The sequence below is a fragment of the Mustelus asterias genome, chromosome 8 (assembly GCF_964213995.1).
Source record: "Mustelus asterias chromosome 8, sMusAst1.hap1.1, whole genome shotgun sequence".
NCBI lineage: Eukaryota > Metazoa > Chordata > Chondrichthyes > Carcharhiniformes > Triakidae > Mustelus > Mustelus asterias.
In genome coordinates this window covers 74998864-75011755 of record NC_135808.1, presented here as the reverse complement: position 1 = coordinate 75011755, position 12892 = coordinate 74998864, and the positions used below count along the sequence as shown (strand labels likewise).

Here is a 12892-nt window from a genome sequence, read left to right as displayed (position 1 = left end):
TGTCTCTCACGCCACAGATGCTGCCAGACCTTCTGAGTGTTTCCACCATTTTCTGTTTTAATTTGATTTCCAGCATTTTGCAATATTGGGGGATAAATATTCGGTGGGACAGAGGCAAAACTCTCCTCTTTGACTAGTGCCACCAAATCTTTAAGTCCAATTAATAGGACAGATGGGTCCTCATTTTAAATATCAAAAAGAGGCCACCTTAGACAATGCCTTCCTCAGCAGCCACCTAAATCGCGAGTCTCTGGTGGGAAGAAATCTGCAATATTTCAATTCAATGAGAGCAAAGGCTGTCTGTGAACAAACTCAGATGGTTTGACTCTTATAACAATATGCTTATTTTATTTTTCAGTTTGGGGGAACATCAATCCCAACAGAGAAAGCATTGTGGGTACAACAAGCCCAACAGAGAAAATATGGTGCATGCATGCATCCTGGGTAGGGGAGAAAGGAGAAAAAACGTGCTGGTTAGGTGGATTGGCTGTGCTAAATTCTCCCTCAGTGCATCTGAACAGGTGCCAAAGTGTGATGACTAGGGGATTTTCACAGTAACTTCACTGCAGCGTTAATGTAGCCTACTTGTGACACGAAAAATAAGCTTATATGTGCATATCCCAAAACAGGAGAAAAAGGGGTGGAGGCGGAAAGTGACATTTCACATAACTTACTTATTGCACTTAATGCTAGCTGTCTCACACTAACTAGGTAAAGTTTTTCATTGCTACATCTGCTTAAATGATAATTACCCACCAAATTTATTTTACTATAGAAAAGATTTATCTATTCCTGATTCCAACAGGATAAACTTCAGCTCTGGCCCCTCAAATGTTGCCATGAGTACCAATATCTTTTAAATATTTATTATAACCTTGGTCACGCTGTTTTTATTGCTTAGCAAGTCATCATTATTTTTACCAAAATCATGCTATGTTGTTCACCAAATGTGGCTGTTTCCCCCTTAGCCTGAAGGAGCTGGAAGATGCAGAGAGGCACGATTATGCTACCAATGGTGAGAACTTAATTATAGTAAGCCTCCTTCATAAAATTAGCACAGGAATTTATAATGAGAAAACATAAAAAGGTGACAATAGATGCAAGGCTTTATAGAAAGAAATATGATATGCAAGATTTTCAAATATGTGGATTATATATTAATTTATAGATACATCATGAAAGCAATCCCACTTGTTCATGAATAAACTAATCATTAAAAACTAAAAAGCAATATAGTTAAACCTGTAAATTACTGACACATTAACAGGCATCATTGCCCCCTCTTTTTTGCCGGTTCCTAATTTTCAAAAAAGGGTGACTAAAAATTTCCCAACTGGCTGAGATTATAGTCAGCTACAACATTGTTAAGAATGCCCCTCCTTGCTAGCATTCACAGTTATGTTCGTTTAACAGTTTTGCACCTCACACAAGAGGTCAGCATGTAAAATTAAAGCACATGGAATTGGGGGTGGTGTATTGAGATGGATAGAAAACTGGTTGGCAGACAGGAAACAGTAGGAATAAATGGATATTTTTCCAAATGGCGAGCAGTGACTAGTAGGGTACGACAGGGATCAGTGCTGGGACACTCGCTGTTCACTACATATGATTTAGATGAGAGAACTAAATGTAATATCTCCAAATTTGCAGATGACAGAAAGCTGGGTGGCAGTGAGAGCTGTGGGGGGGGGGGGGGGTGCAGAGATGCTTCAGTGTGATTTGGACAAATTGAGTGAGTGGGCAAATGAATGGCAGATGCAGTATAATGTGGATAAATGTGAGGTTATCCACTTCAGTAGCAAAAAAGGAAGGTAAATTAGTATTTGAATGGCCATAAGTTAGGAGAGGGGAATGTGCAATGTGACTTAGGGTGTCTTTGTACACCAGTCCGTGAAGGCAAGCATGCAGGTGCAGCAGGCATAAAAAGTGGCAAATGGTACGTTGGCCTTCATATTAGAGCATTCGAGTACAGGAGCAGTGGGGTCTTGCAGCAATTATACAGCACCTTAGTGAGGCCACGCCTGGAATATTGTGTGCAGTTTTGGTCTCTAACAACTATGTTCTTGTTCTAGAGGGAGTGCAGAGAAGGGTTACCAGACTGATTCCTGGGATGGCAGGAACGGCGTAAAAGAATCGGAGATTGAGTCAGTTAGGATTGTATTCGCTGGAGTTCTGAAGAATGAGGAAGGATCTCAGAAATCTAAAATTCTAACAAGACTAGTCAGAGTAGATGCAAGAAAGATGTTCCTGATGGTGGGAGTGTCCAGAACCAGGGGTCATCGTCTGAGGATAAAGGGTAGACAGATTAGGACAGAAATAAGGGAAAAGTTCTTCACCCAGAGAGTGGTTAGCCTGTGTAGTTCGCTACCACAGGAAGTGGTTGTATGTTTTTAAGAAGCAGTTAGATATAGCACATGGGGGATGGGAGAGGGTGAGAGAAGGGGATCAAAGAGATATGGGAGGGAATGTGGGATCAGGCTATTGCCATGATCATGATTGGCATACCAAGCTTGAAGCTCCTCCTGCTCCCATTTTCTTTGTTTCTAAGTAACTGCTACTCTTGGAACAGAGTACAACTTCAGTAATGATCAGTGTTTCTCAGTTCCATCTACCAACATTACAAGGGCAGGACAAACAAAAAAAGAAAGGGAGGTTTGGTACATTGAAGACTGTCCTTAGTTTGCAATTTGCAACCGTCCCTGGTTTCAGAGTGGTATTTATAGATTTTTAACATGCAAGTTACTTGGGTTTCTTAATAAACATATGTTTATGCAGGTTTTACTGTATTTCCCAATCAGTAAACAACAGTCTTGAGCACCTCAAAACAGATCTCAGCACTTTCAGGGTGAAAACAGGGTTTTTGCTACTTTTAAATTATGATATTAGGTCATTTCAATTTCTGAAAAGATTACCAGTCAAAACTGTATACATTTCACTAAGTCACTTCAATAGTATAGTGATGATTTCAGTAGATTTTACATAGTGCAAGTAATAAAGCAAGTTAGCACATAATATTAAGTACTTCTGGCAAATCTTTGTTTATATTGAAATAATACTTTTATTTCCATAACTCCATTGTCAGTTTGATTAGGCTTTTCCTGCCACATAATGGTTAGTGCTCCCAAATGAAAACACCAAACTGAATCACTGATTATTACCTGCACCTATGGGACTGGTATTCTACAATTATTCTGTATATTTGAATAAGATCCATTCTACACAATGGAACAAGCAGCATTGCCTTATATTATTTTATAGGGCAGCATTGTAATGGCCTTGGAAGAAACCTGCAGACTTATCATACCATTACAACCAAAGACAGAGACAGTCGTCAGAGAAATAATTAACCTAACTGTTGTTTCCAAAAAAAGAGTAATGGAATCACTTCAACAAGCTATACCTTTGCAATGTACAGCGATAGCTCCTTCTTCATTTTCACATATCGTTAAAAACCTTTTCACGATGGAGTCACTTGGTGTGCTCCCATCGACGAAGAAAAGGTCATAGTGTTCAAACCCAGCATCCGTGAAACGTTTAGCGTCATAAATCTTCTTGTTAAGTCTTATGATTGTGGTAACACCATGTTTCCTGAAGTATGGAAAATATGCTTCTGGTGCATGGAGAGGATAACCTAATGAGTTATTTAAAAAGAACCCAAATTAATACAAATACAAAAAAGTTGATCAAAACCTTGTATAATAATACTGTGGATTAATAATATTTTTCCATATCCTGAAAAAGCACCCTGCCTTCTTTCTATTGAATTGATCTTTAGTGGAGTTGCCAGTGTTAAAAGATGAATCCAATTAGCAGATTAGAATGAGTACGAAAAATCCAGAAGGGGATGTTCACAGGAGCATACCAGCTCCTGTGAACCCTTGCATATACAGTGAGCTCTGCTTACTGTATATGCAAGGGTCAGCATCCCTTAACACTAAAGATATATTTATTTTGATAACGTCTTTCTGTACATCAGAAACAGTTGCAGTGCCCGGAGAATACTACCAATATAACTTAAATGGCAATATTCACCCATATTAAACACGTTTGGTACAACAGTGCAGTGGCTAAAATACTGAATCTGCATACCACAGCAGCAAACTGAAAAACTGAATTCAATAAACTTTAATTCATACAAATTAAAGCTAGCACCAAACAAATAGTTGAGTCGCTGGTTCATAAAAGCCCAAATTGTTCTCAGATGCCCTTCATAAAAAGAAACTTCCCATCCTTCGGCCAACAAGCTATTCTAGTTCCATGCCTTGTGATTGGCTCAATGCCCTCTGAGGTAGCAAGCTGCTCATTTATAAAAACAAAACTGGTGGCAGTGGTTCACACAGCTGCCTCACAGCAGCAGGGACCCAGGTTCAATTCTGGCCTCAAGTGACTATTAGTGTGGAGTTTGCACGTTCTCCCCATGCCAACATGGATTTCCTCCAATAGTCCAAAAATATGCAGGTTAGGTGGATTGGCCATGCTAAACTGCCCCTCCAAGTCCCAAGACATGTAGGTTAGGGTGATTAGCGGAGTAAATAAGTGGGGTTACGGGAAAGGGCCTAGGTGGAATGTTCTGTTGGAGAGTCAGTGCTGACTCGGTGGGCTGAATGGCCTCCTTCTGCACTTTAGGGATTCTATGATAACCACTCAAGAAACTGGTCCACTATGTTCTTGGCCAATAGCACAGCCTTGCCAGCATCAGCCATGTACCAAGAATAAATAAATAATCAAATTTAAAATGGATTTTACCTCAAGTTCCAAAATATTCTTGCACCAACTAGTGGCTAAATTCCACACAACTGTATTTTTAAATTAACATAAAATGGACAATCATTGCCCTAATGTGACAAAACATACTTAAACACAAGAAAGTACAATTTCCTCAAGTGTCAAATCTCCTTGTATACATTTTCTTATATACACACTTTAAAGACTTAAGTTTAAACCAACCTTAGCATAATATTAATAGAAACCAATTATTTTGGAACACTGAAGCCTGTTACCTATTCAACAGTGCCACCTGGTGCCAGAAAACTAAAACTAAACTCAAAATTGACTCATTACATTTGTGACAAACCAGTTTTAAACTTGAGGCATAGAACCTTCAGAAAACCTCTATTTTTAAACGATAACAAAAATAGCAATAGAGGAATTTCACAACATCATTATCCCAGCATCATAATCCCAATGTCTAGTTCATTTTAAACTGCACATAGATTTTGAATTTAATTATCCATAGTATAAACAGAAAACTTACCCAAACCCAAATCCCATCAAACCAGACTAACTACACCTAATCACAATCTTTTCACTTTAAGCAAACCATTACATATTGCAGCAGAGTCATCATAAAATCTAGCCTTTTAAATAGTTCCATATCCCCTCACACATGTGACCTGCACATATTACACAGCCTTACAAACACAAAAAGCTGAAGAATATGAAAAATGTTTTGAAGAATTAACTTGTTCAAATTTGAACAGCATTCAGTAGTTTGCAAAATATTAATATTTACAGTTTGTGCATAGATTATTGCAACAACAAAAAATGGCTGATACAACCTTCAAGACTGTTTTAAAAAATATTTTCCTCACCATTTTCAACTTTGCTTTTTGGATGGGGTCCACTGAAAGCCAGAAACTTGCCACTGATGATCCAGTTAATATCACCATTTTCTACACGCTGCAGAGAAGAAATTCTCATCACGAACAAGGCTTAGGTGACGTCGCTTAGAGATTTAAAGTTCTCAGTGTTGCATGTGAGAAACACAAATCCAGTGGAAGGTACACATATATGTATTATGGAAACACTGACTTTGACATTCAGCAGCCAGAATGATTAGCTACACCAGTTATGATTTCCACAGAATTTCTGATCGATGATATACTGTTCAGAGGAAAGGCATTGTCGGGAGGTTAAGTGGAAACATGAGGTCTAGAACATATTAGTACATAGTCAAGACGGGCCACAACCAAAGTAGTTCTGTACAGGCCCCAAGAATAGGTTGGGAGCCCATCCAGAGAGAAGATGGATTAGTCCCTATTACACTAGTCCCCTTTAATAAATTACATCCACCATTAATTCAACATTTTCCTTCAAACAAATAAAATATGAATTAATTTTCCACAGAAATAAAACTACAATTAATCAAGTACACCATAAGGAGGAGTACTTGCCTCATAGTGTTCATATTCATCCACATCAAATTTTTCAAAATTAAGAAAGCCATGTTGGAGAGCCTGAAAAATAGTTAACAATCGTTATACATCTTTCAAATGTTAAACAAGTCAAAAAAATAAGATTGCTACATAAATATAAAAGCATAGTGTGCTGGGCAAAGTACATAGAACCTTAGAAAACAGGAGCAGGAGTGTGCCATTCAGCCCTTCAAAACTGCTCTGCCATTCATGGTTCCAGCTTCCCCCCCGCCGCCCCCATATCCTTTGATTCCTTTGACTCCCAGAACCATATTTAACTCCTTCTTGAAAACAAACAATGCTTTGGCCTTAACGGCTTGTGTGTGGTGGAGAATTCCACAGATTCGCCACTCTCTGGGGAAATAAATTTCCCCTAATCTCAGTCCTAAATGGTTAACCCCATATCCTCAGACCGTGACCTCTGGTTCTGGACTCCCCCACCAGTGGGAACATCCTTCCTGTATCTACCCTCTCTCATCCTGTTAGAATTTTATAGGTTTCTATGAGATCCCCCTTCATTCTTCTAAACTCCAGGGAATATAATGCTAACCAACTCAATCTTTTCTCCTATATCAGTCTCACCATCCCAGGAATCAGTCTGGTAAACCTTCACTGCACCGCCCCCCCCCCCCCCCATTGAAAGAACATCCTTCCTCAGATAAGGTCACCAAAACTGCATGCAGAGATCCTAAAATTACCTGGATCTACACCTTAACTGCTGTAAGATGTGGGCTATGGGCTGGGTATAGGAAGGTGAGATTAGAAAGAATACCTGCTGTCCTAGGGCTAGCATGGACAAGATGGGCTGAATGGCCTCCCATGCTGTAACTTGTGTGTAGTCTCACCAAGGCTCTATAACAAAATACAGCAAGACATCGCTGCTCCTGTACACGAATCCTCTCACTAACACACCATGTGGCTTCTTCTGCACCTGCATGCTTACTTTCAGCAACTGGTGTACAAAGACACGCAAGTCACACTGTACATTCTTCTCTCAATCTAAAGCCATTCAGATAATAGTCGGCCTTCCTGTTTTTGTTACCATAGTGGATAACCTCGCATTTATCCGCATTACACCATGCATTTGCCCACTAACTCAACTTGTCCAAATCACACTGAAGCATCTCTGCATCCTCCTCTCAGCTCAACAGCCCACCCAACTTTGTCTCATCTGCAAATTTGGAGATATTGCATTTAGTTCCCTCATCTAAATCATTTATATATAGTAAATAGCTGGGGTCCCCCAGCACTGATCCCTGTGGTATCCCCCCCTCATCACTGCTTGCCATTTGGAAAAAGTCCCATTTATTCCTACTCTTACCTGACTGCCAACCAGTTTTCTATCCATCTCAATACACCATCCCCTATCCTAGGTGGTTTAATTTGGTATGCTAATCTCTTTTGTGGGACCTTGCCTAAAGTTTTCTGAAAATCCAAATAAACCATATCCATTGGCTCCCCCTCATCAACTCTACTAGTTACAACAAAAGAATTTCAGTATATTTGTCAAGCATCATTTTCCTTTTGTTAAGTCCATGCTGACTCTGTCTGATCCTACCACTGTTTTCCAAGTGCTCTGCTATTAAATCTTTTATAATGGACTCTCGCATTTTCCCCATTAGCTACATTAGGTTGACTTGTCCATAACTCCGTTTCCTCTCTACCTCCCTTTTTAAGTTACAGGGTTACATCAGCTTCCTTCCAATCCATGGGAACTGTTCCAGAGTCTATAGAACCTTCGAAGACGACCACCAATGCATCCACTATTTGCAGGGTTACTTCTTTACGTATCTAGGATGTAGATGACCAGGCCCTGGGGATTTATTGACCTTCAATCCCACCAATTTTCCTACTAATGCTGATTTCCTTCAGTCCTCCCTCCCACTAAGTCCAGCAGTCCCCAACATCGCTGGTATATTGATTCTGTCTTCACAAACACAAATAATGTATTTAGTTGGCCAGCCATTTCTTTGTTCCCCAATCTTTTTCTTTTCACATTTTTCTAGAAGCTTTTATAGTCAGTTTTTGTCTCCCACGCAAGGTTACTCTCATACTCCATTTCCCCTTCTTAATTAGTCCCTTTGTCCCCCTTTCCTGCTTCTGCCAATCCTCAGGTCTGCTGTTATTTCTGGCCAATTTGTATGCTTCTTCCTTGGATCTAATAGAGTCTCTAATTTCCCTTGTAAGCCATGTTTTGGCCACTTTTCACATTTAATTTCTGCACCAGACAAATAAACAATTGTTGCAGTTCACCCATGCAAATTAGCATTATTTGCTAATGCTTGTCCATCATCCCTTTAAATAACATTCTCCAATCCACCATAGCCAAGTTGTGCCTCTTACCGGCGTAGTTTCCTTTATTTAGATTCAGAGCCCTAGCCTCAGAATCAACTGCGTCACACTCCATCTTCATGAAAAATTCTATCATATAATGGTTGCTAATCCCAAAGGGGCCTCGCACAACTAGATTGCCAATCATCCCTTACTCATTACTCAATACCCAGTCTGGAATGGCCTTGTTCTCCAGTTAGTTCCTCAACGTATTGGTCCACAAAACCACACTGTTTAGCTTAGTTGACTGGACAGCTGGTTAGTGATGCAGAGCGATGCAACAACAGTGTGGGTTCAATTCCTGTACTTGCCAAGTTGTTCCACCTTCTCAAGGTGATCCTCAGATTAAATTACCATCAGTCAGCTCTCCCCTTCAAAAGGGGAGAGCATCTTACGGTCATCTGGGATTATGGTGGCTTTACACAGTCCAGGAATTCCTCCTCTCTGGCATTGTTACTAATTTGATTAGCCCAATCTATCTATATGCCAATTAGAGTCAACACATACAGTAGTTCTTTTATCACATGCATCTCTAATTTCCTGTTTAACACCACTTCCAGCATCACCAGTACAGTTTGGGGGTCTATATACAACCTCCACTAATATTTTTTTGCCTCCGTTTCTCAGCTCTACCCATTCTGATTCCATATCATTGGGAGCAAATATCCTTCATCAGTATTGCATTAATTTTCTCTTTAACCAACAATGCAACCCCACCATCTTCCTAAATACTGCTGAATGTTCAGTTCCTGTCCCTGGTCACCCTAAAACCATGTCTCCATAATCCCAACTATATCATACTGGTTTACACCTATTTGCACAATTAAGTTCACCACTTTATTGCTAATGCTCCACACATTAAAACACAGCCTGAATGCTTATCTTTTTAACGTTCTTTGTCCCATTCCCATTATTTTTCACTGTGGCCCTGTTTGATTCTGGCCCATCACTTTTCTTTTATTCCCTTTTGTACTTTTCCTCAATTCCCCCTCCTCTGACTCCTTGCATAGGTTCCCAATCCCCTGCTATTTTAGTTTAAACCCTCCCCAATCACTCGAGCAAATACTCCCTCCAGGACATCAGTCCCGGTCCTGTCCAGATGCAACTTGTCCAGTTTGTACTGGTCCCAAAGTCCCGAGAATCTGAAATCCTCCCCTTCGCATTTATCTTCAGCCACATATTCATCTGTTATATCTTATTTCTGATCTGACTAGCACATGGCACTGGTAATAATCCTGAGATCACTACCTTTTGATGTCCTACTTATCACTTTGCTTCTTAACTCCCTACATTCTGTTTATAGGACCTTTTTTTTTAAAGCCCATGCTGTTTGTGCCAATGTGCATCAGGACCACTGTTCGACCTCCCCCTCCAGAATGTCCTGTAGTCACTCAGACATCCTTGACCCTAGCACCAGGCAAGCAACATTGCACCCTGGAGTCTCATTTGTGGCCACAGAAGACACCCATCTGTTTCCCTTGCAATTGAATCCCCTATAACTATTGCATTCCCATGCTTTTTACTCCTCTTCAGTGTAGCAGAGCCAATAGTAGTGCAAGTTGCTGCTTTCCCAAGAGGCCATTCCCTCAACAATATCCAAAGCAATATATCCATTTCCAGGGGAATGGCCACAGGAGATTCCTGCACTGCCTGCCACTCTTGCTCTACCTGGTGGTCACCCATTCCCTTCCTGTCTCTGGAGTTTGCAGGGTGACCACCTCTCTATACGTGCTATCCACAATACTCTCTGCCTTGCGGATGCTCCAGTGTCCCCAGCGGTTGTTCCAGCTCCAAAACATGACTTCCAGGAGCTGGAGCCGGAGACATGTCCTGCACACATGCTGCCCTCAGGCACTGAAAATGTTCCCAGCTTCCCACATATAGCAGGAGGAGCACTCCATGGCTCTGTTCTCCTGCTTATCAACTCAAACTTACTTTAAAAGGCATCTAGTTGGCTTTTTTTGAATAATATGCATCTTTCACACACAAATGGGAGAACATCACTGCCAGTTTGAAGAGGAAACAACATGCTAATCTCAAATTCGCAGATGTACAATTGAACGTTGTGGAAGTAGGAAAACAAAGCTTTAGACTTTAAACCAATTAATAATTTTAGGTCTTTTAATACCACTTAATAGAGGATACCCAGCTTACTGCAAGGTTTTGTTTGAATTTAGAATATGGTATCCAGTTTTGATCTTCCTGTTGGGGTGGGATATCATGGCCCCAAAGACAGTTCGGAAGAGAAACACTAAAACCACACATAGCTGAGAGCCCAGGACTATGAGAATAAGATCAGGAAACTGGGACTTCAGTACTGAAAGTTCCATGTTTGGAGAAAGAAAAAAAAAAATGGTACTGGTACTCTGTTTTCAGCTTACTTCTACCACTGGGTTGTTCACAAAATGCTTATTTTTGATCAATCACCACCTCTTTCCGAGTCCAAGTTACTTAACTGATGAAATTGATGAGAAACAAAAAAAAGCTGCCCACGCCTGAAATGATGGGCCACTTACCTGATTGATTGCATGTAAACAATCGAGAATGGTTAGGTGATAGGTGGAATTTCCAAAGGAGGCATCCCTACAAAATAAAAGAAAAATTAAGCAACATTCTTATAATGATGTCATCAATTTACTTCAGAAACAGTTGAGACTTCAAAATAGTTGTCAAGTAGCTCATATAGAGTCAAGAAAAGTACGCATTATGGTCCAACATTCCATTAGCTTATTCATTATCAGTCATAAAATTCAGAAGAATTGAATTCAGTGTTGACCTGATGACTCTAAGCAAATGCAACATAGGTTCAGCACTAATTTAAACAGACCACAAATGTCTCAGGTTCAAAACAATTCAGTTTAGTCAGCTGATCATGGAGGGTACTGTCTGGATATGACAATCAGTTGGGATTCCCTGTTCACTATCCAATAAACCCTGCTGGATAATGGGCATGTGTCAATCTAGGGTGATAATAGGATCAGATTTGAGCAGCAATGTTTTCCCCAAATGTCTCTTCACCTACCAATGTCCAGACTTATGTGAAGCATGACCAAGTATCAAAAGACTTCCAGTTCTCATGATACTTTGAGGCACAAACTTCAGGAGAGGAGAGGACAGAAGGAAAAAAAATGAAAATGGAATTTAGTGCAAAATTGAAATCCAATAGAACTAAAGCCATAAAATAAAAATACTGCAGGTGTTGGAAATCTGAAATAAAAACAGTGCTAAAAATATTCAGCACCAGTTGTGGAGAGAGCTGAAATTGACATCTTCAATCTGATTCAAAATGTTAACTGTTTCTCTCTCTATAGATGCTCCCAATCCTGATTACTTCCCATCACTATTTTTATTTTCTGTTGCACCATATTTCATTACAAATGCAAAATAATTGTCAAAAAATGAAATCAGTCCAATTCGGCACCTGCAATTATCTGGATAAGCACAGGTCAGGCTATCAACCAAAATCAAAAGTGTGTCCTAGGTCGATCTAGATCCAAGATGTTTCTCCTTGGAGAGGCGAAGGATGAGAGGTGACCTGATAGAGATGTATAAGACGTTGAGAGGTATTGATAGAGTGGATTCTCAGAGGCTTTTACCCATGGCTGAAATGGTTGCCACAAGAGGTCACAGGTTTAGGGTGCTGGGGAGTAGGTACAGAGGAGATATTAGGGGTAAGTTTTTCACTCAGAGGGTGGTGGGTGCATGGAATCGGCTGCCGGTAGTGGTGGTGGAGGCGGATTCGATAGGGTCTTTTAAGAGACTTTTGGATAAGTTCATGGAAGAAAGATAGAGGGTTATAGGTAAGCCTAGTAGGTAGGGACATGTTCAGCGCAACTTGGTGGGCCGAAGGGCCTGTTTGTGCTGTAGCTTTTCTATGTTCTATTACATGAACAACCCAATGGGAAATCAAGTAGTTCTTATAAAAACAGTTTGTGCCTTGGTTAATTTTCACAAGTTAAATTAAGGCAAACATTTTGCGCTAAATCAGAGTAATCAATGCCAGAGGTAAAAAAAAGAGAGTATACATTAATAACAACATTACATTTTCAATGGTTGGAAAACTAGTAAAAGGTATTTTCCAGAAAAATCTTACTAAAATATGAATTTGCGTTTTTACATTCTTAGCTTAGCACAGATAGCATCTCTAGTTTTCTCAAAAGTAGGATTCTCAATTATTCCAGGGTCATTGAACCACAGCTTAGGCAATGAATTTACTACAGGGCAGAAAGTCCACCTCTCGCCCAATTCTACCTCAGCCAAAAAATAGATTGAACCTAGTATTGTGCCATTATTCTGAACCACACACTAGCTGTCCAGTCAACTGAGCTAACCAACCCCCAGGGTTCTATGCAAACTCAAGACAATAT

The 12892-nt window shown here is 40.1% G+C and overlaps 1 protein-coding gene across 2 annotated transcripts in view; it reads right to left on the bottom strand.

Moving 5' to 3' along the window:
* The window catches only part of cdc14ab (cell division cycle 14Ab), a 145247-nt gene that overhangs the window by 64239 nt on the left and 68116 nt on the right, over positions 1-12892 (bottom strand). For both annotated transcript variants that reach the window (XM_078218227.1, XM_078218228.1), the window contains exons 6-9: positions 11042-11108; positions 6174-6236; positions 5592-5679; positions 3401-3631 (exon numbers count right to left, since the gene is read on the bottom strand). In XM_078218227.1, coding sequence (XP_078074353.1) covers positions 3401-3631; positions 5592-5679; positions 6174-6236; positions 11042-11108 — 449 coding nt within the window. The remainder of the gene's footprint in view (positions 1-3400; positions 3632-5591; positions 5680-6173; positions 6237-11041; positions 11109-12892) is intronic.